This window comes from Peromyscus californicus, unplaced genomic scaffold (genome assembly GCF_007827085.1).
Source record: "Peromyscus californicus insignis strain IS unplaced genomic scaffold, ASM782708v3 Scaffold_9__1_contigs__length_137607984, whole genome shotgun sequence".
Classification (NCBI taxonomy): domain Eukaryota; kingdom Metazoa; phylum Chordata; class Mammalia; order Rodentia; family Cricetidae; genus Peromyscus; species Peromyscus californicus.
In genome coordinates, this window is record NW_026294617.1 from 80,757,621 (window position 1) to 80,785,115 (window position 27,495).

The following is a 27,495-nucleotide window of genomic DNA, read 5'->3' on the forward strand; positions in this document are numbered from 1 at the left end:
TTTTAGACCTGAAATCTGCAGAGAACTGTGGGAACCCGCAAAGGTCCAGCCCACACCAGAACAGGGTGTGGTCACACCATGATGCTTTCCAGCGGCCTGAAGTGTAGGTTAGATGAGGATGTAGGGAGCTGGACCCTAACCTTAGCTTCACGTTGGATCAAAGAGCAGTTGTAGTAGCAGTGATGGGAGGCAATGACATTCTAAGTAAGAAACGAGGATGTTAAGACGGCTCTCCCCCGAGGCATGATGGGAAGGAGCGGACAGGATGTAGCTGCTGCAGCCCTTGCCCTCGCTGCTGATAATTTAGCCTGTCTCAGTAAGGAGTGTAGGGCCGGAGTCAGGGCTCCTGCCTCTGACCTCCTGTCATGTCAGGGATGTTCCCCTTCCCTAACCAGACTGCTCTGAGGAAGCGAGGAGATGGTGGAAATGAAAGCGCTCTGAGAACTGAAGACATCAAGATGATAAGGCGTTCAGGTGGTGGAGCCGACAGTACTGTAGTTTTGAAAATGGTATCCGTACTCTCGTAACCACATCCAGTCCCCGTGAAATGGTCCTCTTGGAGAAAAGGAAACCGGAGGAAGTGACAGAGCTGGGACAGCAGGAAGTGTGTGGGTCCCTCCAGACTGCAAAGCCAACCCTCTCCCCTTCGGAGCCCAGAAGTACCTTGAGGACCTCTTGGTCTTGGTCTAGGAGGTGCAGGAAGCGGTACAGCTACCTTGTAACCCCATCCAGGTCTGTTCACAGATAGGCTTGCCCACAAACCGTCTGTGAGCAACCCAGAGGAGCCCCAGGAAATGCCTGCATGCTAGACTCAGGGGTTCCCCACAGGGGTGGGACCCCAGTGCCCCTCCCCCCCACCTCCGGGTAACTAAGAATGGTTTCCAGGTGACTCATCTGACTAAAATGCAAAAGAAAAAAAAAAAAAAACAGCCAATTAGCCTTACTCACAGTGAGTCAAGTGCCAGCCAGAGCATTGTGTTCTCCCTTATCTCAGGATCAGAGAAGGAAGTCAGGAAGGCTTGGCCCAGGTCTCCCAGAACCAGCACTTCGATGTCCCTTTTCTCTGTGAGGAAACCCTCCTGGGGCTTGACTTGGGAGGTGAAATTTCTAACCACTCAAAGTAAGGCTGCTGCTGATGCTCAGGAGGCAGGATGGCCGGCCTCTGGGGGAGAATTGCAGCTTGTGACCTTGGGACAACAGCTTGACCCTCTAGGACCCAGTTCCTCTGTCTCAGAGTGGAGATAATAGTACTCAGCACTTCCCAACCATCAGGAAAGCTGCTCTAGTAACCTGTACTGGGTGCACACAACAGAGCATGACAAGAAGAGCCTGTCACACACATAGCAACTGTGTTCAAATTATCAGGGGGGGCTGTAGGAGACCAGCCCCCACATTTACCTCAGGAGCTCTTGAGGATTGAGGGATATGAGTTAGTTAGAAATAGAAGAGAAACAGAGAGAAACACAGGATAGACTCGGGAAGGCCTGGATTCTTATCCACAGGCCCAGAACTTTATTCCAAAGGGCTATTTATAACAATGCCAAGGGGTGGAGCAAAAGACCTCCCCCTTGCTAGTTACAGTCAAGTGTAGACCCTTACAAACACCTGGTACCCAGACCCGTGGTCCAATCAACCTCCCATGCAATCCTGCTGGGTACAGCCACTAGGAACCTAGTGGGCTCCAACAGGGCACAATGAGCTCTGGTTAGAACATGGTGCTGATAATAATATTGTGGGTGTCTATTACCTTATTGTCCACCCTCACTGGTTGTTTATTTTGTTGTGTTTTGTTTTGTAACATGGCCTCCCATGTGTCCATTATCTGCAGCATTGCCCTCTAAAGGAGAAAAAGTCACACAAAACTGATGACTTATTACTGTGTCCTACGCTTCTGTCCTTACCCAAGTCCCTGCTCCATTCCTTCTCCTCCCATTACTCGGCAGCTGCTGTTCCCTCCCAAACCCTTGGCCTCAAGTCTCTTGGTGATGGAGACAGCCATTAAGTCCAGAGGACAAGAGGTTCTGGGGCTCAAGAGAAGGCTTGGGCTTGTGTCCCAGCTGTGGTACCTGCTTCAGATTCCTCCCAGACTCTGTATCATTGGCCTTATGGAGATGGTGCCTTTGCACAAAGGTACGGAGCCAGAGAAGCCGTGTTTGGACTTTAGGAAGCTTATGGTGACCATTTATTGAAACAGCTCTGAGCAGTAGGTAGAGGTGGCTTCTTCCCCTCACTGGCTTTGTGCCCTCAAATGGGTTGCTTGGCTTCCTTCAGGTTCGGTTTCCTAATGGGTTCACTCGGATGGCAGTAGATAGAATGGCTTTGCTGAGTGAGCCAGCATGCATGAAATGTGGTTAATAAGCATCGCCATTACAGTTGACAGCAGAATGCTGTACAGAGAAGAAAGCCAGAGCCCGGCTGGGGTGGGAGGCAGGGCTGTCGTCTCCTGCACTGTGCTCGACTGGCCCAACCTTCGTCAGGCTCTGAATGGTCTCCTTGGCCTCTCGTCCACAGGGCTCTATGTGTTGGTTGGAGCTGGGGCCCTGATGATGGCCGTGGGGTTCTTCGGGTGCTGTGGAGCCATGCGTGAGTCACAGTGTGTGCTCGGATCAGTAAGTGGGGTTTATGAGGTGGGCATGGGGGGGGGGGTAAACTTCCCTGGAGGGAGTCAGGAGACCTGGTTTAAAGTACTAGCTCCTCTAGGACTTAAAGCTTTGGCACTGGACCCTCCTCTCTGATGTCTGTTTTCTCCATCTCCTGCATGAGAGTAGTATTATCTTTGTTCCTGCCTCATAGGGAAAATGTGAAAACAATGAGGTCATCAGTGTAAAGATGTTTGGGAAAGAGTGCTTACGAATTGATTGTTCTTTAAAAATAATATTTCACTGTGTATGCGGCAGCTTAAAGATTCCCATAGTCAGGAAAAACTGTTATCTACAAGGAAGGCATTTCTGGTTAAGATCAATAACTTAGCAAAACATCCTTCTGGTACCTTATCTTAACTAGCAGCTTCTGTTTAAACAACAACAACAACAACAAAAATAGTTTCTGTTACCTGTTACCTGCTACCAGCCTAAAGGCAGTGAGGAGCAGAGAGAAGGCTTTGTGTTTCTCAAAGGGAGTCTGAGGCAGGATGTTCTGAGGCTCCTTATGGGTTTTCCATGTCAGCCTGCCGCTTCAGATCTACAGCCGTGTGAAGTGTCTATTTCTCTTCCCCACCATTCTTTCTCCAAATAAAGCTGGAAAGCTCTGTTTTGTTTATCACAGTACTGAGTTTGATCATCAAACCTAAGACCAGGCAGCACTCTATCCATAAGGAGACCCCCACACATACACCCTGCACATACCCCCCCCACACACCCCATACATACCACACACCACACACACATACACCACACATACCCCCCACACACACACAGACATACCCACCCATACACATGCACACACGCACATAACACACACACACACACACACACACACACACTGCACATACCCCTGCACACATACCCTGCACATACCCCCCCACACCCACATATCCCCCCCCCACACATGCACATACCCCCTACACACACACCCCACACATACCCTGCACATACCCCACACACACACCCTGCACATATTACACACACACACACACACACACACACCCTGCACACACGTCTACTCTTCTTTCAGTCTCCTCAGAGAAGCCTTCTAGACCATAATGCTCACATCACACTCTCTTCCCCAAGCCCAAGCCTCACTGGCAACTTTCTGTGTCCGTCCATATTTCCTCTCTGTAGAACTTACCTGGTCATCAAGTGTTTACAGAGTATGTCACTGCCAGGTACTGTGCTAGGTGACAGGATTTCCATGTGGCTACCTAATATTCCTTTGTGCATTTTTAAAACCTTTACTCCTTCACTGCATCTTTTCTGCCCGATATAAGCTTTATGATAGCAGAGGGGTTGGGATCTTGTCTACCGTTGGATAACCAGCACAAAGGACAGTGCCTGGCACAGCACACGTGCTCAGTAAACAATTGTTCCGTGAAACAACAGACAAACCACACACAAGTGCCTGAAGGAGGCAAAGAGTAAAAGCTTCCTCACCACCTCACTCGTGGCCTTACCCAGTGCCTTGCCAGGGGAACTAGACGCAAACAGGCTAAATAAGCTGAAAAGGTATTAAATTAATGAAATTAGTACTTTCTCTCCACAGTTTTTTACCTGTCTGCTGGTGATATTTGCCGCCGAAGTAACGACTGGTGTATTTGCTTTTATCGGCAAGGACGTAGTAAGTAAAACCTAGACACGTTTGTGGTTATTAAGGTATTCTTCTTATGGAAAACAATATACAATACTCACCTCAAAATGTTATTAAGAAACAAAATAGCCCACAGAACTGTGTAAGGAGAACCTTTTACCCTAGTAGTATGCAGGGCTCAGCATGTTTATATGAGTGGTAAAATATTTAAGTCAATGCTTAAATTGCTCTGTTTTAGTTTGTTTGTTTGTTTTTAACTAGATTTCTAGTTTAAGATTGTCCCTAGTTCAAAATGAGTCAGGCATTAGGTTACAGACACAAGAATGGGGTAAGGAGGAAGATCCCACCTTCTCATCCCTGTTACCTGTCCCAAAGGCTTGGCCTAGACAGGGGCCACATCGTTGTGAGAAGCTAGCGCCTGACCTGCTACGTGCAAGTACAATCCTTAGTGCCCAGGACAGGTTCTGAGGGGAGCCCCCAGGGCACGGGGCCTTTAGAAGGGTTAGCAGGCTATGACAGAGAGGAGTGGGAAGGAAAGGAAGGACAATGGAGCCTTGAGAGGGTTGCATTTCCAGTGATCCTGTGTGCCATCCATTCTGTTTATGAACTTAAGCTTCAAAATGATAAACATGAGAATGAGTGACTGTCACCCCTCTGAAACTTTCCTAGCATGGCTGCTTGTATCCAGAGGTTACATGCTTTAGTCTAGCTCCATAGAGAGCTGAAACCTGTGGATGTTTGAATGCAGAACATCTTCCTTGGCAGTGACACCTGCCTTTCAGCTGGCAGGGAGCCATGCTTCCAGAGATCCCTCCAGCGGCTCACCAGGATCGCCTAGATGTGCCTAACTGGCTGTGAAATCCGTCAGGTTTAGAAACCCCTGCCCTAAGAGGTGGCTCTGAGCTAGGAAAGCAGTCTTGGTCAGTGTGACCTTCCATCTTCAGAGGAGTGTGTGGGAAAGCAGTGTTCCCAAAGGACGTGAAAGAGAGGATTCTTCTTGGTAAAAAGACAATGTCTGCAACTTCCCATTCACTGTGTTCTGGTATTTTTTCAGGCTATTCGGCATGTACAGACCATGTATGAGGAGGCATACAGCGATTACCTTAAAGACAGGGGAAGAGGGAATGGTACTCTCGCTACCTTCCACTCAGCAGTGAGTAACTACTTCTTCCTTGTTATCACATTTTCTACAGATCATGCATGAGCCAGGTTTTCTCTAATCGCCTAAATTAAAAATAAAAATAAATCCAATAAGTACAAGCAGCTGCCTCTTAGTTTAGCTCCGATGAGAGCCATAGTTTGTGTTTTGTAGAGACCTTTGGCTAGAATGAGGCCGACCACAGATTCACAAGAAGTCAGAGTGTGTGCCCAAAAGAGACCAAAAGCATGAGCAGGACTCTGAGAAGGCCATCCAAATGCATGTTAGTTCCTCTCAGTGGTGACATTGTAGTATGACAGAAGTAGGCATGGTGGCCTTCAAGCCAGGAGAGCTCAGCTGCAGCCCTGTGATGCCGAATGAGTTAGTTAGCCTCTGAGATCTGCTCAGCTCACTCCTGATTTATAAACCAAAGGTCGAGGGGAGACAACGATATTCCCTTCTTGAATGATGCATGGGAATGTGCTAGAGTGCAGTGCTCACAGCTGCATACAGTCAAGAAAGGCTTACGGAGGAAATGGGCCAGACCAGGGCCTTTCTGTCTTCTTAGGCAGTGCACTCCAGAGCAGTAACTGTGAACTTCTGGGCCAAGTGTTTTCAGGTACCTGGCTCTATATGACAAGAGTGTCTTCGAAGGCTCCCCAGAGACGTCCAGCAGCACACAGATCCCTTTGTCTTAAACAGCCAGCCCTGAGGCAGGCTGCCCGTTTGCCAGCCAGCACTCAGGCCTGCCCTTCTGGCCCTGGGCTTTCCTGTGGCTACTCTCCTCTCTTCTCATAGTTCCTGACTAATGAGCTCTTCCCAAAGCTCATAAAGTTTTGCTCCTCAGCAGGTTTTCAGACTTCAGGTCTGAAGGACGGCATGTGAGGCATGTGAGGTCTCTAAAGTGGCACTTCATGGAGGACACCATCAATTAGCTCCTTGCCTGACACTGCCTCGAGTCACTTCCTATCATAAAACTTACGCAGCTTTGGAGAAGTCATGTTCCTGGGTTGCTAGCACAATTCTGTGATTCTTCCTTCACTCTCCAGAAATAGCAGTGGGGCCTCAGGGCTGCTTTGCGGCCTTGGCACTGCCAGCCAGCAGTGATGCCTCGAGCCAGGGATCCGCTGTCCCACCCACCCCCATGGGTCCTAAAGCCTCTTGTCGGTTTCTAGTTTCAGTGCTGTGGGAAAGAAAGCTCCGAACAAGTCCAGCCCACCTGCCCAAAGGAGCTTCCAGACCACAAGGTAAGCTGGGTGTTCTGGGCTCCCCCCACCAGCTCCCTACTGTGAGGTTTTGGTGTTAGAGGCCGGGGCTCAGGTCCTTCCTTCTCCCAGTGGATCCTGAACCTTACTCATGCCGTGTGAGATAAACAGCAGCACCAAGTCAGGTTCCTCACACTCCAGGGAATGATGGGGGCCTGCTTGCCAGTGACTATGCCATGCGCTTAAGGTACATTAATTTATTTCACCAGAGCCAGAGGTCTGTGTCCCCCATGTCTTTCTGGGACAGTCACAGCACTGATAACTTTAACTGCTCTGTCAGCCCCTCCCTCGGTGGCTTCATGGGCTAGCCCATGGCTGTAAGTGATATGCAAAAAGTCTGTCCAGGGAACCATGGAAACACAGGCAGAGTTAGGAAAGCCTTGTGTGGAAGGATGTGAGTCTTCACAAAGGGAGGTCTTTCCAAGCCAAGAAAGCAGCCAAAAGAGAGTCATGCTGAGAAGATACTCTACTCCGGTGCTGTAGGAGAACAGGAGCCCAGAGGAATGCTGAGTGATGTTTCTGGGAGAGGCGAGCTTGACTTCACACCTGGAGGTTTTAGGAAGTCCATTGCTCTCAGCAGACTGTGAAGCAGAATCACTTCTGCCTTGAAACCGTCCTCAAACCATCTATGTTGATGAGGATGAGTAGAGGGTTGGACACTCATGGCGGAACACCACTTAGGTGGTACCCATTTCACCTGGAAGAAGATGCAGTACTAAATCAAGCTCCACACAACAGGGAAGGAGGCGTCCAGGAGGCAGATCTACAGGACAGGGAAACGTGTTAGAGGAGTCTAGAGGTGCAGGATCCCTGCCTGGGTGGATGGGCAGGCAGAGGTGCGGCTCACTGAGAGTTCAGCCCATGAAAGGAAAAGATCCTGGAGGCGGATGAAGATCAGACATTAGGGTCTGAGGATGACAGAGGGCAGAGAATCTCAGCACTTGGAAGCCACGGGAGTGAATGAGATCACCTGGGGAAAGTGATACAGAGTAAGGAAGAAAAGTAACAATGTGAAGAGAGAGTCAGAGTCCAGAGTGGAAGCCCAGGGAGGGAGGAAGTGGTTTGTCCAGAGTCAAGTAGGAAGTGGACGAATAAATGAAGACTGAAAATGCTTTGTTGGATTTGATGCTTACAGGACCCTTTGCAACTGCATCAGAGTTTCGGTAAAGTTGCAGAGAGCACAGTGCAGCTTGGTTATGGTAGAAATGTGAGACTATGGGTGACGGTGTTGATGCATTTAGGTGCTTGGTAGTAAAGAGATGAGAAGCAGATTTCAGCTTGTCATGATTGCCACTGAAAACATCGCATCAGGCTGACTGAAGACACCATAGGAATCTGTTAGCTTCACATGAGCTAAGTGAAGGCTACGTTAAAAGGAGCACAGCAGACTCACCAGGGGCCCAGGGAAGGCTGTGGATGTCAAGATGAATCTCAAAGGATGAACAGGAGTTCAGTAAGCAGAAGAAAGAGATGGAGACATTTCAGGCTGAGGAGACAGTGTAGACATGGAGGTGTTCTGAGGGGACAGTTGTTTGCAGATAAGTCCATCTTTGAGTGGAAACAGAAAACTCAGGATGCCTGTGAGAGATGAATTCTTCAGAGGAGGGATCCATTCTTCAAGAGCTATCATTACTTCTCCTGGGGAGTCTCTTTCTGCTCACTCAGCACAGACCAAGAAACAATCCCACCAAGTCCAGCCTAGTAAACCAATGAGTTTACTGAAGTTACTTATAGGAGCCTGGGTGAAGGGCTGCTTACAGGGCCAGTTACTTATAGGTGACCTAGGAAGCTGTATCACAAAGATGACACCTAGCCTGACTGACAGTTACTGAAAACTACATGACTAGAGTCTCCTGTGTGACTTGCAGGTGGCTACCCCGTAGAAGAGTCTCCTCTCCCTCAGAAATTGTTTGCTCCTTATAACATTGGGGAAAGGCCTGAGTGTCTTGGAACTTTCTGAGCTCCCTGAGTCTTGTAAATTTCTTGGGAGGTTTTCATGAGCCTGGTGAGCCTCCTTCCTCTCTCCAGGAGGGACTGTTTCAATGCTGAGACATAGCTAAGGGTCTTAGATACCCCTGTGAAACCAAAAGTCTAGCCTTTGTGCTGTTAGCTTAGGACGCCATGGAAGAGGTTGGATTTGTGTTTTATAGAGTTTGCTGTAACGGTAATGAGAAAGGTTGATGGGTTATGAATAACCTGGAGTTGAGGTGACCAGCTGAAGATTTCACTGCTCCTTGCCACCCACATGAGGTTAGCTGCAACAAGTTGGGTGGAATGGTAGGAATAGAGAGGAGAAGGTAACATCTTCAATATTGATGACCACACAGATATCACAGATGGGAATTCACCACTGGGTTCTGGCTTTTCCACTGGTACAAAAGATGGTATCATTCATTGAATTAATAAATAGAGGAGAAGCCGGGCGGTGGTGGCGCACGCCTTTAATCCCAGCACTCGGGAGGCAGAGCCAGGCGGATCTCTGTGAGTTCGAGGCCAGCCTGGTCTCCAAAGCGAGTTCCAGGAAAGGCGCAAAGCTACACAGAGAAACCCTGTCTCGAAAAACCAAAAAAAAAAAAAAAAAAAGAGGAAATAAATAGAGGAGAAAGAGCCAATTAGAGAGAAAAGAAACAATATAGTAGATTTTTAAAGTTTTTTTGATGTTTTATTTATGCATATATGAGAAAGAAAGATATGGATATGCACGTGGTTACCCAAGGAAGCCAGAGAAGACAGATTCCCCTGGAACTATAGTTACAGGCAGTTGTGCACCACCTAACATGGGTGCTGGGAACCAGACTCAGGTCCTCTACTCTTAACCATGGGTCATTCTTCAGCCCCTAGTTCAGTATTTTTAACACTGTGGTTTTGAAAATCTGGTGTGTGGCTTAAGAGATATGCTAGAGTATCGATGACATGTAATCTTAGAGTTATAGACATGGATTTGACTCATGAGATGTGGAAGAAAAGGAAAATGTGAATAATAGTCTAAGCAATACCACCATTTAAGGCCGGACCAAGGAGAGCAGCCAGAAGGACCCTGGGAGGAGGAGTCAGACCCCAGGGAAGTGCTGCTGAGGAGACCAGCTCACTGTTTACTGACTCTGCCTGTCAGGCACTGTGGATCCAAAGATGAGTGAGATGAGGTCCCCACCAACAAGGAACCTACTGTCTAATGGAGATTAAACACTAGAGTTGACACAGTGCACAGTGGGGTATGGACAGAGTTTGCATGGTGCTCTGAGAACTCAGGGAAGGCATGTAGAAGACACCAGATGAAGGGTAACCGAGTACAGACTGAGTGTAGATGATGACACTTCAGCTATGCCTTCCACACTGGGAGGTAATTATGCAGTTTGAGTCAAGTACAAGAAAAAAGAGTTCACAAAAGATGAACGGCAAATGACTATTAAACACATAAAAAGCATAGGCAATCAGAAGCAATCTTAAATTAACAGCAACTTTAAATGACAAGACGCCATTGTTTAATGTGTGAAATTGGCCATTTTTTTTCCTCCTATTAATAACACAGTATGGGCAAGAATGATGTGAAATGAAGGTTTCTCTTTTTTAATTGTTACAATAGTCTTAGAGATTAGTACAGTCATGTAGCCCAGAGTGTTACATGAACTCATGCCCTTTAGTCTAGAAACTCTACTTCTCAGAATTTATCCTAAAGAAAGGGAATTTTTTTAACGTGTGCAGAAGCTGGGAAGATGGCTTAGCTGATCAACTGCCTTCCACACAAGCACAGACCCGAGTTTAATCTGTGGTACCCCATAAAAATCCAGGTGTGTGGAACTGTCTATAGTCCCAGTGCTGGGAAGGCAGAGGCAGATGATCCCCAGGGCTCACTAGTCAGCCTATTGCAATTGGTGAACTCCAGGGCCCGTGAGAGACCCAGTCTCAAAAGATAAGCTCGACAACTCCTATGGCACACACACACAAAGAAAAAAATGGGGGTAAATGCAGGGAGAAAACTTAGTGCAGTAGGTTCATTACAAATAATACATATTGATAACCAAATACTGATCGCTTAACATGCTACAGTAGGATATTGTTTAAATTATGATCTTTTCATGGGATATGTTTTACTGCCACTAGGAATCATAATTTCAAGAAAAATTAAGCCGGGCGGTGGTGGCGCACGCCTTTAATCCCAGCACTCGGGAGGCAGAGCCAGGCGGATCTCTGTGAGTTCAAGGCCAGCCTGGGCTACCAAGTGAGTCCCAGGAAAGGCACAAAGCTACACAGAGAAACCCTGTCTCGAAAAACAAAAAAAAAAAAAAGAAAAGAAAAATTAATATAAAAAGGTATTTTTGAAGTTTCTTCATGTTAAATGTAAAAGCACACAGATTAATATAAAAATGAGCTGAGTATGTGGGTTTTTTATACACAACAATCATCAAAAGTATTAGTTATGATCTTGGTGGAGGACAGATGTTTCTTATTCTTGCTTTATTAGTATCTATTTTCCAAATTCCAATGACTACGTATTCCCTTGTGAATAAGGAAAGCCAACACATGTTTTGTAATTTGTTTTTCACACAAGAAGCTGTCTCTGAATGGAAAGAAGGGCTGTTGGCAGGGCTGGAGGAGGATGGCAGGGAGGACGGCAGGGCTGGAAGAGGACAGCAGGGAGGACGGCAGAGCTGGAGGAGGACGGCAGGGAGGACGGCAGGGCTGGAGGAGGACGGCAGGGAGGACGGCAGGGCTGGAGGAGGACAGCAGGGAGGATGGCAGAACTGGAGGAGGATGGCAGAACTGGAGGAGGATGGCAGGGAGGACAGCAGGGCTAGAGGAGGATGGCAGGGAGGACGGCAGGGCTAGAGGAAGACAGTAGGAAGGACAGTAGGGCTGGAGGAGGATGGCAGGGAGGACGGCAGGGCTGGAGGAGGACAGTAGGAAGGACAGTAGGGCTGGAGGAGGATGGCAGGGAGGACAGCAGGGCTGGAGGAGGATGGCAGGGAGGATGGCAGGGAGGACGGCAGGGCTGGAGGAGGACGGCAGGGAGGACGGCAGGGTTGGAGGAGGATGGCAGGGAGGACAGCAGGGCTAGAGGAGGACGGCAGGGCTGGAGGAGGACGGCAGGGCTGGAGGAGGACGGCAGGGAGGACGGCAGGGAGGACGGCAGGGCTGGAGGAGGACGGCAGGGCTAGAGGAGGACGGCAGGGCTGGAGGAGGACGGCAGGGAGGATGGCAGGGCTAGAGGAGGACGGCAGGGAGGACGGCAGGGCTGGAGGAGGATGGCAGGGAGGACGGCAGGGCTAGAGGAGGAAGCAGGGCTGGAGGAGGACGGTAGGTAACAGGCTGCTTTTGAAAACATTGAATGTGCTGTCACTTGGCCAATGGAAATGTTAATAGAGAGAAAGAGGCTGAATGTACAGGAAGAAAAGAGGGTGAGTGGCAGGCAGGCTCCCTGAGAGATGAGAGGGAGGGAGACCCAGAGCCAGTGAAGGGGCTGACTTTCTACAGAGAAGTGCACCTCATTAGCTCTGAGGAGAGGAAGAGAAGTTGCAGAGGAATACTTGTGCCTCTTGTGTGCGCCTTAAACAGTGCCTGACGCAGACGGAAGGCAGTGTCCCGGAGTCCAGGCGAAGGAAGGAACTCTAGCAGTGTTGCCGATTGACTCTGCTTTTCTCTGGAATGCCAGGGAGCTGCTGTCCTCAGCAGTGCTCCAGGCTTTCACCAGAGTGCATTATCGTTCTTCTGAGACTGCATCCTCCCTGCCAAACTTCCAGAGGGAGGAGGCTCTAGATTACTGCTCCACATCCGCCAATCCACTCCAGTGGCTGATCCAAGGTCTGCAGAACCATTAACTCTGCAGGGGGACATGGAAATGGTTACTGGCTCATGTAACCTGTGTGGGTATCAGAGGGTGCTAAAGATCTGTGTACCCTGAGGATGCACATGGGCTGAGAGCGCACCTCTACATGGGAGGACTCCAAACAGGAGCTTTTAGCACTAGGAAACTAATAATGGTCATAGATGGTCCCCCTACTCCCTGCCCAGTCTCCCCCACCTTTGTCTGTGAAAGTTCTTCAAACTCATCCTTCACAGATCTCTTAGGGATAGGAAGCCACAGCTCAGCTAACACTGGAGGGAATGATCTTCTAACTCCCAAGACTTGGTTTTCCTAGGTATTGACTTTCCATAATTTAATTTGACTCCATACAGACATTTTAGTTTCTAAATAGGTAATGCATGCCTTGCATAGATCAAATGTGTAAAATGCCTTTTAAACTGTAAATGACAATAGAGGTTTATTATTTAGAGAATATCTTATCTCTCTTCGCTGAAAGTAAGAAAGGACATCAAGCTTTGGAATGCCTGAAGTCCCCTATAACCAGCTTTGTGGAGCTATATTTCAGAGCTCTAAAGCAGACCACTGGTCTAAATAGGAAAATGGCACCAGAAGGGGAGCATTGCATTTACCCCAACACTACACTCTGGCTTTACAGTTGTCAGGTGGATATTACCCATGAGGGATGGTTTACACGTGAGCAGAAGCTGACATGGATGAACTTACAGACCGTCTTAGAAAATGGGAGGATTGGGTCAGGGGATGTGTCACACAATTAGTTTTTACTGCTGACTTTTTTTTTCCAAAACAGAATTGCATTGACAACATCGAAACCATAATCAGTGTTAAGCTCCAGCTCATTGGAATTGTTGGCATTGGGATTGCGGGTCTCACGGTAAGAAGGCTCTAGAATGTAATCTTTTTTTGTCTTCTAATAAGCATTAGAACCTTATATCTTATTTCTCTTTATAATGGAGACAGCAGTATCTTAAGTGAGAATTCTCAAAATGGGTAAAAACCTTCATTCACAGCACATCTCCTAAGAACAAAGCTAATTACATACATCAGTAGTAGCCCAGTAAAATGTGTTACAAATTCCAATGTCCACCTAATTATGACCTTAAGTATATCATTGCAATAACTTCCCATGTAAGCCTGCCAGTCATAACCTTGGTAAGTGATTTCAATTCATAGTAACATGATAGTCAGTTAGTCTCTTATCTAACTAACTAACAGTAAGTTAGTCTCTTATCTACACATTGAAGAGGCAGTGTAGGGCAAGCACCGGTATCACACAAGCTGGATTCACCTCCTGGCTCCATTGCTTTCTTATAAGCCCTGAGACTGAAGGAGAGTTTCTTAATTTCTCTAGGCTTCCATTTCTTTATTTGTAGAATGTGAATTTTAAACATACCAGCCTTACAAGATTAGTATGGTCAAAAGGGGTACTATCTATGACCTGTTGTCACAAATCAATCTACATAAAACCTGACTGTTTTGCATTTAGTAAGTACCATCTTTCTATGTATTTCGAATATAGGCAAATCCAGAATTCAGTCAAAGAGAATATCATAAGAAAAGGAATGAAGCATGCTGTATCCGGCATCTGTTGGTGGCTCAGTCCTTTCAAAGCATAAGTGTTTGTAGAGGAGGGGCTGGGGATGTAGCCTTGCTGTACAAGTGCTTTCCTAGCATACACAAAGCCCTGCATTCCATCCCCAGGGCTGCATACTCCTGTGGCCCTGTCACTCAGGAGATGAGGACATAAGGATCAGAGATTTAAGGTCATCTCCTGCTACACAATGAGTTTGAGATATGCGTGGGCTGACTACAGGAGGCCTTGTTTTGTTTTGTTTTGAAGTGTATATGGGAAGAAGTGGTAGTCCTGGACAGGAGTAATGAGAGAGGCAAGGAGGGCCTTCAGGCCCACATAACTGAAGGTTTTGTGTACAATTCTGAGAGGCTGGGCTTCAGGGGCCTTCCAGGCCAGAAGAACCTATGGTGCAGAATGGATGAGGAAGGACTGGAGAGAGAGGTAAGAGAAGAGTCAGAACTCAGTAAAGAGGTGTTCCCATTGTCCAGAATTTAGGCAATGGTAGCTAATATTAAAATAGAATTTACTTACTTGTCTATGTGTAGATTAACTCATGGCCTACACAAAGGCAGGCTTACAAGGATGTTGAAGAAATCCATGAATTGGTAATTCTTAGGGGATACCCAAGCATTTTTTTCCCTTCTCTGTATCCAGAACACAGGGTGGGACGGTTTCTAAAAATGCTATGCTGAGGCCCTCCAAATCTGGGGACAGCTCACAGGCCCTCCCCACATGCCATGGGGCTAACCTCATTGCAACTCTGGAGCTCCCCGGTGAGGGTCCTGAACAAGTGTCTTAGAGTACTATTGCTGTGACAAAACACCATGACTAAAGCAACTTGGGGAAGAAAGGGTTTCTTTGGCTTACACTTCCACATCACCTGATTCATCACTGAAGGAAGTCAGGACAGGAACTCAAACAGGGGAGGAACCTGGAGGCAGGAGCTGATGCAGAAGTCAAGGAGGGGTGCTGCTTACTGGCTTGCTCTCATGGCTTGCTCAGCTGTTTTCTTATAGAACCCAGGACCACCAGCCCAGGGGTAGCACTACGCACAATGGACTGGGCACTCACCCGCCAATCACTAATTAAGAAATGCCCTACAGGATCTTATGGAGGCATGTTCTCAATTGAGGTTCCCTCCTTTCAGATATCTCTAGCTTGGGTCAAGCCAGCACAAGCAGTGTGAAAACATTCCACCTAATGGAGGTATTAAGTAGACTGTTCTAACAATTAGGCAGTCTCAACAGAAGTAGACAGCCCAGACTCGTGACTTCCATAAGCAGAGTAAAGGAATCTCTCAGAGGGCACCCCTCAGATTATAACCAGGATGAGGTGGCAGTCACATCCAATCTTGTAGCCATGAAAAAGGGGGAAGTGCCCTTGCTTGTCTGTATTGAATCAGCACCCCAGTTCTTCCTGAGTTCTTCCTCCATGGGGAAGCACTGCACAGTATAATCACTTAACCAAATGCCCATTAGGTGTCTCCCCAGCCACACACTGGCACTGGGTCCTGCCAGCCACAGACCTAACACCTTTGCTGGCTGAGCCCTTAGCTCTGTCTGCCATCGCCCTCCTAGAACAACTCCTCACTCCTGCCTTGATGTATTGACCATTCACAGATCCTAGTCTGTCTTAGGATGGGGTTGAGGAGAGAACCAGAGTCATGGCACCAAATTTTAAAAAATGAACATTACCAGTCACTTAGAGGCACCCACTGGCTGTGGACTAGTAAGGGTAATGAGTGAGGACAAAAAGCACCTTTTGGTATTCTTCTCTTCAAACCAGAGGGAAAAATAGTTCTGTCCAGGTATTTGGCTTCTCGGAGAACTATCCAGGAGACAGAAGAAATCAGGAATATTATAGTTTACCTACTTCCATTTATGTTTTTGGTAGAACTACTGAATTAAACAGTCATGTATCATTTGCATAGAAACAGACCAAGAATGAAGAGAAGCCCCACTGTTTAACAAGGCTTTACTACTGTAGGAACTAAAGCTTTTCTGACAGTTAGACCATAAGCATTTTACTTAAGAAATTAAGAATGTGGTTTTCTGAATGAATAAAATAAATGTGAGATTCCCCTGAAGTATAACATTCAAAAACCAGAAATGTACCAATCTTTCATAACTCTTAAGAACTATAAGCCAGAAACAGAGCCCTTTCTTCAAATAGACTGGTCTGTTAAGAAAGGTAACAGCACTTCAGCAAGGCTGACACAGAAGTCTTACAGCCATCCTTAAAGAACATAGGAAGATGCCATTTACAGCCAGTGTCCTTGGCTGTGCTTAGTCACATGAGCTAGACACTGCCACAGTTTGTTGATCTTTATGTCAAACCCGCATGTGACAGAGAGTGTTTCTTTCTGTTGCAGATCTTTGGCATGATATTCAGCATGGTGCTTTGCTGTGCAATACGACACTCACGAGATGTGATCTGAAGACACTTCATCATGAAAATTGTCATCCAGAGTCTTCGTGCTAAATGTCACAAGAGCTGTCTCAGCTCATTTTTAATATTCAGGATATTAGAAGCTAAAATAATTGGATGTTAACTGTATATTTGCACATGTATGTATGTCTGACTCATTACTGATTTGCCCCTTGAATGAATGTCACATGTGGTCTGTGTGTTTCTAGTATATGCATTACATATACTGGTATCTGTTTCCTGGGAATCCCTAGTTCTTGTATGCAGGGAGAATAACTTATTGAAGTACCAGAAAAAAAAAAATGATCAAGCTTTAAAAGAGTTATAAAACCTGGCTATTCAGGAAATGTGATAATGGGTCCATTCCTCAGATTTCAGCCATGAAAGTTAGATACATAAAGAGAGTGCAGGATTTCTAGTTAATGGAAGCAATAAGCTATGAGAATTGAGGAGTCACAGATCAATGTCAAGATTGACTGTGTGTGAGTTGAGTGTAAAGTTTTCTTATATATTCATCTTCTCCCCAAAATACAGTAAACCACAGTTTCAGAACTAAACACATCTGTAAAAGTAAATAGAGCAAGGAAAATCTAATTTGAAAGCATCATGCTTTCTTAGTATTTAAAAGCAGGAACCCTCTCTCTGGAAAAAAAAAAGTTACATAGACAAGCGTGTGCCCCATAAAAGTGAGAAGGGGAAAAAGTTGCTGTAGGAAGGCATGTAGCTGTTGCTGTAGCCCTCTTCTTTCCTGACTCTGCTTTGAATGGCTGGAAGCCTCCTCACCTTTCCAAAAGCTTTTATCTCACCCTCCTCAGAGCTTCTCCAGATGGAGTGACAGACAGCAAGAGCTCCGCAGTGCGAGGGCGGGAGAACCCTCCCCGGCACAGCACCTTCGGAATACCTCAGAACTTGAGTTTACATAGCTTCCGATGTTTTTTGCATTTTTCTAATTTATCCATGTAGAGAATTCTTTATAGATTAAGAGTACAGTTTTCATCCTTTAAAAATAAATAAACCCCCCATAACTCAGATATTATGTTATGAGTACCATGGCCAAACCAAGATAAACACCTCCAAGATGTGCACATACAACAAAGGCAGGTTAGTGAATCAAAAACACTTTTTTTACATACAGCCACAGCACATATATATCCTTTCTCAGCAAATCCCTGTGGAAATCAATGCTCAGGTTCTTCGGGGGCCTGAGCGGTTGATTAAGTGGGAAAATCCAGCCACTCCTCAGCCTTTTGGCTGCAAGTACAAGTGGGAAAACCCACAGTCGGATCTGAATTGGCACGTTTGTCATGATTTAACAGCTCATTAAAGGATATAACGGATGAATTTTTAGCATTGTATTTGGCCACACAAAAGTGAAGGTGTGAGGGGTTTTGGAAACCCTAAGAGAAGCGTCTGTGCCTGCTAGGAACATACGACTTTGAGCATGTGTTAAAGTGCTATGCTTCAAGAAATGTTCACAGGATTTTGCTGAAAACACACACTGCTGGGATGGTCTCACCACAGAGCACCACCTACTTTTCTCTTTTAGCCATTCTTGCTACTGCTACTACGTTTAGAGAAAAAAAAATGTGAGAGAGTTAAAAGCTTAACTGTGTGTGACTACTTTACTGAAGCAAAAGATTATTTTTTAAATAATATTAGATATTAGGCCCCAGAAGTTAACAAATGCAACCTTTTAAGCAAACAAAGAGGTCAATCTTTCTTCTATTTTTAGTTTATATGTCTGCCTGAAGACATAAAACAGGCTGAAGTGTGTGCTCAGGCTACTCCAACTTAGAATTATTTCCCGTTCAGAAGTAAGTTTCATTCTCTGAGTGAACAACTTTAAAGAAAACCACAGTAACTATAAGCCGAAGAATAGAAATAATTTTTTACCATGAATAAGTGGAATAAGTCTAGAATTCTGTGTCATGTGTGATTAGTGTACCTCTTTGTGGGTTAAACTCTCCAAAGAATGTGCTGAGTAAAATTAGAGAATTCCATCTCTGAGTAAAGATGGATATATATCTTTATGTGAATAGATAAAGCTATATCTATAGAGATATATAATCCCTATGTCTTGAATCTATACATATCTTAAATACATATCTCTTGAGGATTTATACATATGTAATTTTAATACATGTGTACCTGTATGAAATTATGGAGATAAATGTTTGTATGTATACACATGCACATGTGTATACATTTTCAGTTGTTTCTGTATACCTGAACTAATTTGAAATCAAACCCAAACGTTTTAAGTTATTTCAAATTAAATTTTCTATGTATTTACTTGCTTGAGTTATCTTAAAATTGTAGTGTACCTTCTTATACACCTTCACATCACTTATTAGCTACCCAATTTACCCAAACAAAACAGATTGGTAATCCTTCCAGCCTGCCATTATGAGGTAGGCACAAGAGTAGCAGCACCCCAATGATTCTAATTACAGTGTGTTTCAACTAACCCCAGTTCACCCAAATTGTTCCTCTTTACTCCAGAAAAAAACATGGTTATCTGTGGCGTGGCCTGTCAAGTTAATCCTGGGTCCAATATGGTCCTCCTGCAGCAATAGCCATCCTTTCTCTGTGAGGAATCTAACAGAGATGTGGGGAGATGATAATAATCTCAATACTAATCAGTAAAGAACATAGCATTTTCTCCCTTCTGAAATAAGTTTACCAAATATTCAATGAGTTGCTCTCTTGCTTCTGACTCGGCCGCCAGAAGAGTGATGTACAGGAGGCAAGCAGATGGTAACAGTGTGAGAGGAAATAACTACAGGGTACTCGGAGAAAGGATGAGGCTGGGCGCTCAGGAGACTAAGGCACTTTGCCACCAAGCCTGAAGACCTGAGTTCAATCCCAAGGTCCCACATGATGGAAGGAGAGAATAGACTGCCACAAGTTGTCCTCTGACCTCCACAAATACACCATGGTACACAAGGGCATGTGCACGCACGCACACACATGCACACATACACACACACACACACACACACACACACACACATTTAAAAAGAGGAAAAATAAACTGACTTTGGATGTATGACACTAAAGCTCAGAAAAGAACTCTAAAATTGCTATAAAGGAATCTCTATATAAAAGTGATAGTGTCCAGCTTCAAATAAGATAAGCCACCGCTCACAATTAAATCTCCAGGGAGAGGGGCTAGAGTTTCAGTGGTAAAAAGTGCTTGCTGCTCTTGCAGAAGACCTGGGTCTTAGTGTTCCTATCAAGTGGTTCACAGCTGCCTATAATTCAGTGAGCAGCTGCATGCTTATGTTTATGTGTGCACATAAACTCATGCAGGCACACACACACACACACACACACACACACACACACACACACAGAGAAATAATAAATATTGTTTAACCCTCAATGAGAAAGTGAAATTTGTGAAATAAGAATACTTGTTGCTCCTCCAGAGGACTCAGGTTTGATTCCCAGCATCAACAGTATGGCTCACAACCACCACAACCAGAGGATCCAATGCTTTCTTCTGACCTCTATGGGCACCTGGCATATACATGGTGCACATACATACATGAAGGCAAAGAATTTATTCCCATAAAATAAATCTAAAAAAATTTTAATTAGAGAGCCCTATGCTAGTAAGTTAGAAATCCTTCAACAGTTATTTATTCCCCACATATTCCTTAGCCTCCGACTCACAAATTCTCTCTGAGCTGCCCATGTTCCTTCAGTAGCTGACATCTGACATGTAACCACACCTCCAGTTAAACAGAAAAGGAAAGCTATGGTTCCTTTAAGGGGAAAGCTAGCTTCAGGTCACTGAAGTAGGTACTTCCTTAGGATATCCAAGGACAAATTTCTTATATGCTCCTCATTTATCAGTGTCCAAGGGACCAACAGGACACATGAGATTACTATAGATCTAGACTTTCCTTCGAAATTTAGAATCTTCATACCTATAGCAGCATCAAGCAAAATCATCCCCAAATACAGTTCAGATCTACATTACCAGCTAATAAATATAACATAGATTTGGGTCATCTTTGAGAAGGAAGATTAAAAAGAAAAATGCATTTTTAAAAATAGGTGAAGTATTGTGGTCCACACCTGCAATCTCAGCCCTTGGGAGGCAAAGGCAAGAGGACCACAGGCTTGAAGCCAGTTAGGCTATATAAAAGTTCAAGGCCAGCCTCGGCTGAGACTTAGTCTCAAAGAAAAATGAGAAAAGGTTCGTTTCACCCTCATTAGGACTAATTATCAACGCTGTAGCTCTATAGCATTATGAATGCAGGTATGCGTCCTTCACCGGGCCCTCTGGAAGCCAAGGGGTCAAGAGCTGTATTGGATCACTAGCTAGCCACTGTCACCTTACTGAAACGCTTCAAAGGAGAATAGGAGAAGCAACCAAGTTGTAGTTGACTGAGAGGAGAATGAGAAGGAAGGAAGTGTGTGGCTACTATGGTGGACTTTTTTAAAGCCCTAGAATAAGAACTCATGGAGGAAGTAACTAGAACACTGCACGGGGCTGTAGACTTTTTCTTTTCTTTTCTGGTGGGGGTGGGGGAAATCACAGATGCTTCCCACCAAGAAGAGTCAAGAAAGAGGAAAAGGGCCGGGCGGTGGTGGCGCACGCCTTTAATCCCAGCACTCGGGAGGCAGAGCCAGGCGGATCTCTGTGAGTTCGAGGCCAGCCTGGTCTCCAAAGCGAGTTCCAGGAAAGGCGCAAAGCTACACAGAGAAACCCTGTCTCAAAAAAACAAAAAACAAAAACAAAAACAAAAAAAAAGAAAGAGGAAAAGAAACATGAGAAACAGCAAGGGAAGATGCACACCTGAGGGATGGTCTCAGGAATGTCTGAAACTAAAGCTGCTGCATCAAGTGCAAGGCGAGACAGGGTTTCTCTGTGTAGCTTTGGAGCCTGTCCTGGATCTCACTCTGTAGACCAGGTTGGCCTCGAACTCACAGAGATCCACCTGGTTCTGCCTCTCGAGTGCTGGGATTAAAGGTGTGCACCACCACCACCTGGCTAAGTGCAAGGCTTTTCAAGTGCAAGTGTCAAAAAGAGGAAGTAGGCCTTTCTTTAAGGTTGAGGCTCCAGATTACACTCAAATGTAATTAAGAGGTCTGTCTCTCCTCCTTGGGCTTTCTTATTCCCCTCTGGCTCGGTTCTTTGGTCTCAGGCTGTCTGTTTCTAAGAGACGTCAAGGATGGCCATCAGTAGCTCCAAGCTCCTGTTCCAGCAACCCCCAAACCAAGCACTCCTTTTCAACAGGTGAAATCAAGTTCCAGGAATGAGTCCTACTGAGAGGTGTTGCAGTCAACTCCATGGCCAGCTCATAACTTGAATACCAGGCCCACCTCCATCAGTCCCACTCAACCCACCTGACTGAAAATGTGAGTCCTGAAAGCACCCAGGGGAGAAGCAGCATACAGCCACCAGAGGAGGGACGTGTACACTGAGCAGCTGTGACAGTGGATAAAGGAGAGCTGAAGAAGAGAAACTGACACCAAACTGTCTTAAAAGACTGAAAAGAAATTAACTACAGCAGACAAGAAAGAAACAGCATTGAAAAATAGGCTAGAGAGGAAGTTACCTCAGTAAGAGAATTTTTGTGTTTAGCTCAGACTTGAGACTCTTGAATTTTCAGGACAGTTTTGTTCTATAAAGGAGACTTTCTATTATTAGAATTTCCTATTACCAGGAAGTACCATGCTATGCTGTTAACTTGCAATCTATCCATTCTGGTACAGTCCACTTATTCTCAGTGAATTTGACCATTAAAGACTGCTGCAGCAGTGACCCCAAATCCTTGAGTTATGAAAGAGCTCTTTATATTCCACTCAAATGAGAAAGATTTTTTTTTCTTGGAGCATTGAGTTCCTCTGGTGAGAAGTGACTCCTTCAAACTTTACAGGGGATTTAATGATCAGTCCCAAGGATGCTCCAGTGTTTGCCTGTCTCCCACATTATAAGTAATGAATCTTCATCTTCCCATTTCTTTTTTAAATAATTTATTTTTATGTACATTGGTGTTTTGCCTACATGTATGTCTGAGGGTGCCAGATCCCCTGGAATTGGATTTATAGACAGTTGTGAGTTGCCGTGTGGGTGCTAGAAATTGAATCCAAGTCCTCTGGAAGGACAGCCAGTACTCTAACCTCTGAACTATCTCTCCAGGCCCTCACCTTCCCATTTCTGAGCCTCTCTATCCATTCTCCTTGTGTTAAACCAAAAGGACACCAAGGGCCCTCAAAACAGGGTTACCAGACCCCTAAGCACATGAACCCAGCTAAGATAAGTTGGTGGACACCTCAATCCCTGAGCTCCATCCTAAGGGTCTCTGTGCTTTGGACAGTTTAATAAAGTTCACGTGTGCATGCACCCACTCCAGGCTTTTATGCCAATGGTAGTGCTGGCCGGTTAGACCTATGTTCTGAGCTGCCCCCCCATCCCTGCAGACTCAGGAAATTTATTAAAATAATTAAAAAATAAAATCTGTCAAAGCTCAGCTGTCTATAAGCAGCCTCTGTATACAACTGGTCCTTTCTGGAGTCCAAATCTTTTTGACAAAAATCACTTTCAGGATGCTTGAGAATCAATTGTGGCTAATTCCAGATAGGTTTGAACTTTACACATTTTATGCATCCATCAAAGATCTATATTTGATAAACAATCTTAAATGATTATGTGCTCATTATCAGTTGGCATGAGAACTCAAAGTCCCAGCTTAAGGTTTAGTCATGCAAATGTCAACTTTAGATATTAAGGTGAAAGCACTGTAGGTTTCCGACTCTTGTATGGAAGTGCAAAGTTATTCCCTCATCCTTGGCAAAGCATGAGTTTTGTACCACTCCGTCTGCACCATCTCCCCCTCCTTGGCCTCCCTGTCAGCATGCAGGCATTCACAAGACACCCAGCTGAGCCTCACCAGTGGCTGTGCGACACATCCATTCTCCATGGCTCTACTGACAAGTAGTTTTCTACTTCACGGTGACAATTAATGGATGAATAAAAGACAGTCTTTTTAAGGTTGAGTCCACAGAACATCACTTAAAGTTCAACTCCTAAGAAGGAGCATCTAGCTGGGCAGTGGTGGCACATGCCTTTAATCCCAGCACTCAGGAGGCAGAGCCAGGCAGATCTTTGTGAGTTCGAGGCCAGCCTGGTCTACAGAGCGAAATCCAGGGAAGGCGCAAAGCTACACAGAGAAACCCTGTCTCGAAAAACCAAAAAACCAAAAAAAAAAAAAAAAAAAAAAAAAAAAAAAAAAAAAAAGAAGGAGGAGGAGGAGGAGGAGATCTAAGGAAGGAAAAGAAAAATAGCCCCCTACTAAGCCTATTCACCCAAAGCAATGCCTCCCTATGAATGAAAGCTAGGGTTAAAACAACACAATCCACTCCATTGACTCTCTTAGCCCTCTCTCCCCAACCCTAAAACTTGTGGTGGTTGTACTAGTGTTTTATGATAGCCAAAGCCCCAAAGCACAAGTTGCTTGTGGTATAAATGCTGGAAAGTATCTCTTGTTACTTGAGGGACTATGAAGGATTTAGGCTCCCACATGTAAAATGATCGTGGCCTCTTTTCTAGGCTTTATAAGCTGACCTTCTGGGGTATACTTTTCATAGGTCAGCTGGCCCACCAGAGTAATTAAATTAAAGAGGATGGTGCCCACACTCTTGGCTGAGTTTTGGTGGAGTTTTATTCAGAGCACTCGAATGACCAGGATGAGGTTTTCTGTGCCAGATTTCACACCCGTGTCACCACTTGCACTCCAGCCCTGCTGCTAGCCTTTGAAGGGACAATGTTCCTAGTGCCCTGAGGCCATCTATTCCTCCAACTTCTAATGACAGTCCTTTCTTCCTAGAACTCTGCAGTAGCTTCACATTTTCTTTTAGGTCAAGATAGACACCCTGTTGTCTGTAAGAAACATCTCCTGGGGCTGACTTTCAGCAGCAGCTCATGTTCCTGCTCTTAATTTCCCTCCACTCTGCTCTGTATGGAAACCATGACAGCCTCTTCCATGCACCTCTTCTTCTAAAGCTTCTTAAGCTCTCTAATGCCTGTGAGGCTGTGCCTATGGATTAAAAGGCAGGCAAAAAGTATCAATGGTATTTTATTGGTTCTATTCCAGGTAAACACATTTAACCAGATTGCAAGTGGCAATGCTGTTCAAGTTAGACTGAAAATCCCCCCAGATAGAATGTCTGTGGCTTGGTGCAATAGTTGGTCTTGACAGCCTCGTGTATACAGTCACTATAGTCAGTATTACACTTGCCGCACTTGCAGCTTATGGCAACAGGGTAGGAGAAATAAGGAGCAACATGATGTGGGCATCCTGGTATTTCCACAGTTCTGTAGATGAAGTCTCTGTATGTACAAACATCCTGGGAGAGCACAGATTTGGGAAGAAACAGCTTGCCATTGATATCCTATGGAAAGAAAAGGGATCATAACATGATAAATTTCATACTACTTTAGATAGTACAATAGAAAGACCATAATTTACTGATACTACCTTTATTTCAGTGATGACCTACAGAGGACTCTTGAGCTCTGTTATGCAATACTAGCTTAACACATCTACACTTAGCCCCTCAGAGACCTCCCCCCCCCCAAAAAAGACACTTTATTCTTATTTACCTTTGATCATGAGGACAAAATAAGGTTTAAATCAGTTGGGGTAGACTGTTACAAATGTATGTGTACTTCTTTTTCTGAACAGGGTCACATTATTATAATTCTGAAAACAATGCTCTTGGCTTCCCAAAGAGACAGCACCATTGGATTTGGAAAATGATACTATGATTTATCTCACTGACTTTATAAATATCAACAGACCAGTTTAGGCCTATATAATTTACAGCTAAAAGAAGTACAGTGGACAACATACCCGTGTCATACAATACCCGGCACAGATGGTGGTGTTGATGGTTAAGCAATAGGCACACTCTCTCCTATCCACGAACATTGTATATTCAGTTGGAATACAAAAAGATGCTGCTTGCCCATATGCAAGAGCGAAAAGCACGGAGAGCAGGATGATAGCATTCATGCTGAATCAAAGATAAAAATTACAGAACTCATTACATGTATCCTTTCTGTACATTCAGAGGCATATCTGTGGAAAGTTTATGCACATATATATGTATGTGTGTATGTGTGTATACATATATAATAATGAGAACAGCTAAAATATATTGAATGGTTACTTATCTCTGAGCCCTACATAAGGTGTTTTTACATATCCAATCTTCTCAAACCTTCTCATATACACTCAGATGCAGCTATGACCCTGTACACCCATAGTACAGAAGCTAATATCTTAAAGGTCTTGGCTACAAGTACCACTGAGCTCCCCTGGGAAGTGACATGGAAGCTTATGATATCACAACTGAAAACTGACAGCTTTCTGTTAACTAAGTGTGAAATAATTCATTCCATGGAGCTGTAATAAAATGCCTGTCATTATAAAAAGTTAATTAATAAATATTCTTTAGGAAGGGGCTTTCCCAGAATTATAAGTTTCTAAAAATGTTGGTTCAAAAGTTTAAAGGGTTCTTATAACTAGAGATGGAAAGAAACCAAGAATAATCATAACCAAACTTTAGTACCACCCAGTATATGTAATCTTGCCTATAATTCTACCATTGCTAGTCAAGGAAGCAGGAGGTCCTGGAAAGTTCAGCTAAAATTATGACTGGTGTTAAGTAATAATACCAGTTATAAGGCCCCTTCTGAATTCTTAAGGTATTTTTTTAGGGTTGAAAAAAAAATTGAAGTTGAAATAAAAGATCATTTTATATAGAAGTTGTATGACACTCATTATTTAAAAGTATATAGAGAGCCAAAAAACATAGTTTGACACATTTAGACTAACCCAGTCAAGAAAGCAGGTTCATTAGCAGTTTGGGCTGTATAGGAGGCAGCAAAGGGGCCACTGAGCACAACATGCATCTCAGTGAGCCTGTCTAAAGAAGAAGTTGTTCAGTATCAGTGGACATTGTAATGATCTGGGGAATGCTATGACTTATAATTATTTTGGTTCTGCTACTGAAAGAGGGTAATCAAATTTCAGACTTTCAGATGTAGGTTGATCACCTCTAAGATTAAGAAGACTTTTTATTTCCTTTTACTAATATTGTTCAACTAGCTAGGTATGTTTGGATTTTTTTCTTCTCAATTATCGTTGTTAGTAAATATATATGTGTGTGTGTGTGTGTGTGTGTGTGTGTGTGTGTGTGTGTGTGTGTGTGTGTATACATATACATAGTCCTCACTGAATGTTCACTGACTGCTGAGATGGCTCGGAGGCAAAAGCATTTGCTTCTCAAGCCTGACAACCTGAGTTCAGTCCCTGGAACACACATGGTGGACTGAGCGAATAGACTCCTTCCTGGAAGTTGTCCTCTGACCTCTATGTGCATGCTGCAGAGCTTCCTAGCACCACCACCCCACAATAAATAGCTGTAAAAACATTAAAAGAAAATTATTTGCTAAACATTTTATTTAATCATTAAGAAAGAATCAAGATTTTCTCAAATCTGTCAATTGTGTCAACAACAATTTTAAGCTGCATACTTTAAAATCTCTACTTACTGAACCTTGTACATCAGTCTCAGGTAACCAGAATTTTGTCTTCAATAAATATATAAGACGAAAATTAAAGTATTAATATAAGTTACTAAGGAGTAATTCTAAATGTCAACTTCTACAGTCATTTCAACAATCTCCTACTCCTAGCATAGGAATTGCCGAAATTGGATATACATACATATACTGAGCATCTGGACTATGCGTTGAGAGATGCATTGACACAGTCCTTGACCCAAAGCACCAACCGTTCAGGAAGAACTAAGTATGAGCACAAATGTAAAAATATAGTTTGTTCTAAGTTCTCTGAGAAAGTCCATGTTATGACTCTGATGCTCCACCCCCCCGCCCCATTTATCAGATTTCCTTACGTTTACTACACTTATGGATAGATAAGTAAGTGAAATAACCTTTTAGGAAAGTGTTTGGTGGTAAATTCTGTTAAACAAGGTATTATAT

General features: G+C 44.5%; 2 protein-coding genes across 2 annotated transcripts in view; one reads left to right on the forward strand and one right to left on the reverse strand.

The window, feature by feature from the left end:
* The window catches only part of Tspan2 (tetraspanin 2), a 43,601-nt gene extending 24,843 nt beyond the window's left edge, over positions 1 to 18,758 (forward strand). The window contains exons 3-8 of the mRNA XM_052731175.1: positions 2,512 to 2,609; positions 4,198 to 4,272; positions 5,297 to 5,395; positions 6,556 to 6,627; positions 13,257 to 13,340; positions 16,411 to 18,758. Of these exons, the coding sequence (XP_052587135.1) occupies positions 2,512 to 2,609; positions 4,198 to 4,272; positions 5,297 to 5,395; positions 6,556 to 6,627; positions 13,257 to 13,340; positions 16,411 to 16,476 (494 nt within the window). The 3' untranslated portion in view covers positions 16,477 to 18,758. The remainder of the gene's footprint in view (positions 1 to 2,511; positions 2,610 to 4,197; positions 4,273 to 5,296; positions 5,396 to 6,555; positions 6,628 to 13,256; positions 13,341 to 16,410) is intronic.
* A 5,862-nt stretch (positions 18,759 to 24,620) lies between these two features.
* Positions 24,621 to 25,568, reverse strand: Tshb (thyroid stimulating hormone subunit beta). Its single transcript, XM_052732277.1, has 2 exons — positions 25,337 to 25,568; positions 24,621 to 24,875 (listed from the first exon to the last, which is right to left on the reverse strand). Exons 1-2 carry the CDS (start codon positions 25,496 to 25,498, stop codon positions 24,621 to 24,623), a joined length of 417 nt encoding a protein of 138 aa, XP_052588237.1. The 5' UTR covers positions 25,499 to 25,568.
* Between the last annotated feature and the right edge of the window lie 1,927 nt (positions 25,569 to 27,495).

Bases quoted from the DNA above. Each gene is read 5' to 3' on its own strand.
- Tshb (XM_052732277.1), bottom strand. From the start codon at position 25,498: ATGAATGCTATCATCCTGCTCTCCGTGCTTTTCGCTCTTGCATATGGG. The intron at 24,876-25,336 runs GTATGTTGTCCA...TTCTTTCCATAG, and splicing joins CCGGGTATTGTATGACACGG to GATATCAATGGCAAGCTGTT.